General features: G+C 40.3%; 1 protein-coding gene across 1 annotated transcript; it reads left to right on the top strand.

The window, feature by feature from the left end:
- The first annotated feature begins 899 nt into the window (after window positions 1-899).
- On the top strand, window positions 900-1,893 carry LOC106014148 (RNA 3'-terminal phosphate cyclase-like). Its single transcript, XM_013091220.2, has 2 exons — window positions 900-1,078; window positions 1,723-1,893. The coding sequence occupies exons 1-2, from the start codon at window positions 962-964 to the stop codon at window positions 1,876-1,878; spliced, it is 273 nt and encodes a 90-aa protein (XP_012946674.1). The 5' UTR covers window positions 900-961; the 3' UTR covers window positions 1,879-1,893.
- Window positions 1,894-2,988: the final 1,095 nt, after the last annotated feature.

Here is a 2,988-nt window from a genome sequence, read left to right as displayed (position 1 = left end):
ATATGACTTTAGAACATGCATCAGAATACCATTGAGTTGCAATCAGAATACTGAATACATATCTAGTTTAACATTGTTTTCTATTATCTATTTGTGGTGGCCGAATTTTGCTATTCAAAAGGCTTTTTAATGGCTTCATCGATCGACATGCGGTTTTCGCCAAAAGATTCTTTAAAATATTCTCCAGATCATGACGCCCTTGGTTTTTTCAGTTTTGAAACAGTTTTGCTTCATAAAGCTAAATTTATTTATTTCGCCGATCGCTTTTGTAGGCCGACGCTTCTGTCTCCGTAATTTTAGAAAATCCGGAAGTGATATTTTGCGAGGCGCATTTTGACTTGAGAGTATAGATCTAGACCTTCTAATTGTTTGCATCTCTCAAGATTTATTGTCCCATTCCAGTAGAGGATAAATATAGTAGGCCAATTATTTTTGGTTGATACTAAAGCACTGATCATTCCTTTCATCGAAAGGGGGCCCAGCTAGTTGTTTATATTACTGTTCTTTTATATTATGCTGTAAGCCTGTTTGTGAGTGCAAGCGTACTATTATATTATAATGATTATGTGCACAGATGTGTGTGGTAGAGAGTATGTGTGAGGGAAGAGTGTGTGTGTGTATATGGGTGTGCACATGTGCGTGCGTATGCATACCTGTGCATGTTTGTGTGTGTGGGTGTATGTGTGTGTGATACACGCGCGTGTGTGTGTATGTGCGTGTGTGTGCGTACTTGGTTAAACACCAAACCAATGTATCAGGATCTGGACAATAAAGATGTATCTTATCTTAAGTCGTGGAAGGTCTTTTGCAATGATGATATTAGAAATGTAGGGTTTGAGTGACTTCATATGCTTAATTCATGTATAGGTAGGCCATGAATGATTAATGAATAAATTAATTTATTCATGAATTTTTAACAATTTCTTCTAGGGGCTATTTTCCTAAAGGTGGAGGTGAGGTGATGGTCACATCCCAGCCTACCCAGGGTTTGGTTGGTGTGCCGGATGCACTCAGCCTCAGAGGAGACTTGTCAAAGGTCTACAGTCGCTCTTTTGTAGCGGGAAATTTGCCAGCTCATGTAAGTTGCAGGGTGTTTGTCGCGTGGTGTTTGAAACTGTTCTTGTCTTTTAAATACAGGAAATCAACAGAATATATGCTAGGGTTGTGCTTAAAATTTGCTCAATACATATCGAAACAATAACAGTCTTGTTGTCATGGAAACAAGCTTATTTATTTTTAGTTGTCTTTTAATGTTGACTGTAGAAGTTATGGATGCCTTTTGATAAAGGATTCTTCCAAGGATAGATGAAAAGAGAAGACTGAAGACTATGAGAAAGCTACCTAAAAGACTTCCAAGGCTTGGACAGGGCTAGATAGTCAAAAGGCTTTTGACAGTGTCGTTAAAATATTGTTCATTACGGCCAGTCTTGTGTGCTGTGTTGGAATGCATGTATTAGTTTGATTTTTTTTCCCTTCCAAATCTATGAAGGTCCATGACTTACTTTTTTTTCCTTCCAAATCACTACAAAATGGGTTGCATTTAAGGGATCGTTAGACCTCAGAAAGGACTTCCATCTTTAAGATTGGATGGAAAGCCCATTTAACTTTCCACAGTCCAACTTTCAGATACGGATTTCAACCCAAGATATCTTAATTGTATAGAGTGTTAAGCTTTTTGGAGATACTTTACCTGTAGTGCTGACCACCACGTTGTTTCCCCAGCTGTCCAACAAGGTGTCCCAGACAATCGCTCGATGCGTGCGGCAGAACTTCCCAGGTGTCTCCCTCCAGCAGGACAGCCTCAAGGAACCTGATGGGGCGGCCATTGGCTCAGGCCTGGGCACAATGTACGTAGATAGTCTCACCTCTTTACTTTGACACACTTGTGTCATTTTCTTCTTTAACTTTTTATCTCCGAGGGGAATAAACCCACTGCGTCGGGGCCCTTTTTTGGTACTAAATTTAATAATGACAAAAACATCACTAAATGGGTCATTAACACATTACACACTAAGGGTCTGGACGGGGAGTCCATTGTTAGATCCTAAGCAAGGGGAAGGAACCCGCCTCCTGTGAATACAAGTCTTAAAAAAACACATTTTAAAAATGCTAAATAAATTCCAAAAATCCTGAAAAAATAAGAGTTAAAACGAAAATGAATGTAGTTTCAGAAAAATATAACTTTATGTAAGCGCAAACTGTTGGAAATGCTCTAACTTTAGTTCAATCGGGGTGTCCGACCCGTCACTCTCACTCTCAGCCTCGCGGTCGGGCCCTAGATCTAAATTCTAGATTTTCTACGTCTGATCAATCGGAATCGCCCCAAACTCTTGCTACAACAATCTCATCAAAATCTGAGTCATCTGATTTGTCATATGCTTGTTTTTGTTCAAATCCATCGTTATTTCCTTTTTCAAACTCAATTGTGTCGCTTTTCAACAAGTCGAGACACCTACGAAGTGTCGGTAACACGATCGCGCTTCATTCGGCTCTAATACTAAAACTACCTGCCTGAAAAATTTTGTTTCGGTATCAAACGAAAGAAGAAACTTTTTGCAATAACTATGCAAATCAAAATCTCGGCCCCAGAGTCTCGTCAAGGCGAGACTTCGTTTCTAACTACGCTAGGTCGGCGCGGGCGGTTCCGGGCGAGTCAGGGTGGAGCGCGTAAGGGAATTTGCAGGTGGTCCCGGGCGAGTTAGGGTGTAATGTGTTAAATTTAAAAAAACAAACTATTTTGATAGTTCTTCATCTAATGACTGAACTCCTCATAATAGAGACCTATTTTCAGCAATTGTCGAAAAGTAATTTGATATTGAAGTCATCGTAAAGGAATGTACCCCAGTATCCCAGCGGCTCACCGGCACAGCAGTTCCGATCACGAGCCTCTGGGAGCGGCTTTCTGGAGTTAAGGAGTTAATCACATTTGTTTTATTGTAAATGTTTCATGTGTCAGTTGGCACAATGGAGGTCATTAAGGGAGCGGGC

Source organism: Aplysia californica, unplaced genomic scaffold, assembly GCF_000002075.1.
Source record: "Aplysia californica isolate F4 #8 unplaced genomic scaffold, AplCal3.0 scaffold03290, whole genome shotgun sequence".
Taxonomy (NCBI): Eukaryota; Metazoa; Mollusca; class Gastropoda; order Aplysiida; family Aplysiidae; genus Aplysia; species Aplysia californica.
Note: the sequence above shows the minus strand (reverse complement) of the source record. Positions and strands in the feature narration are given on the sequence as shown.

Coding starts and splice junctions, on each gene's coding strand:
- LOC106014148 (XM_013091220.2), top strand. CDS start 962: ATGGTCACATCCCAGCCTACCCAGGGTTTGGTTGGTGTGCCGGATGCA. Junction 1,079..1,722: donor CGGGAAATTTGCCAGCTCAT/GTAAGTTGCAGG, acceptor TTGTTTCCCCAG/CTGTCCAACAAGGTGTCCCA.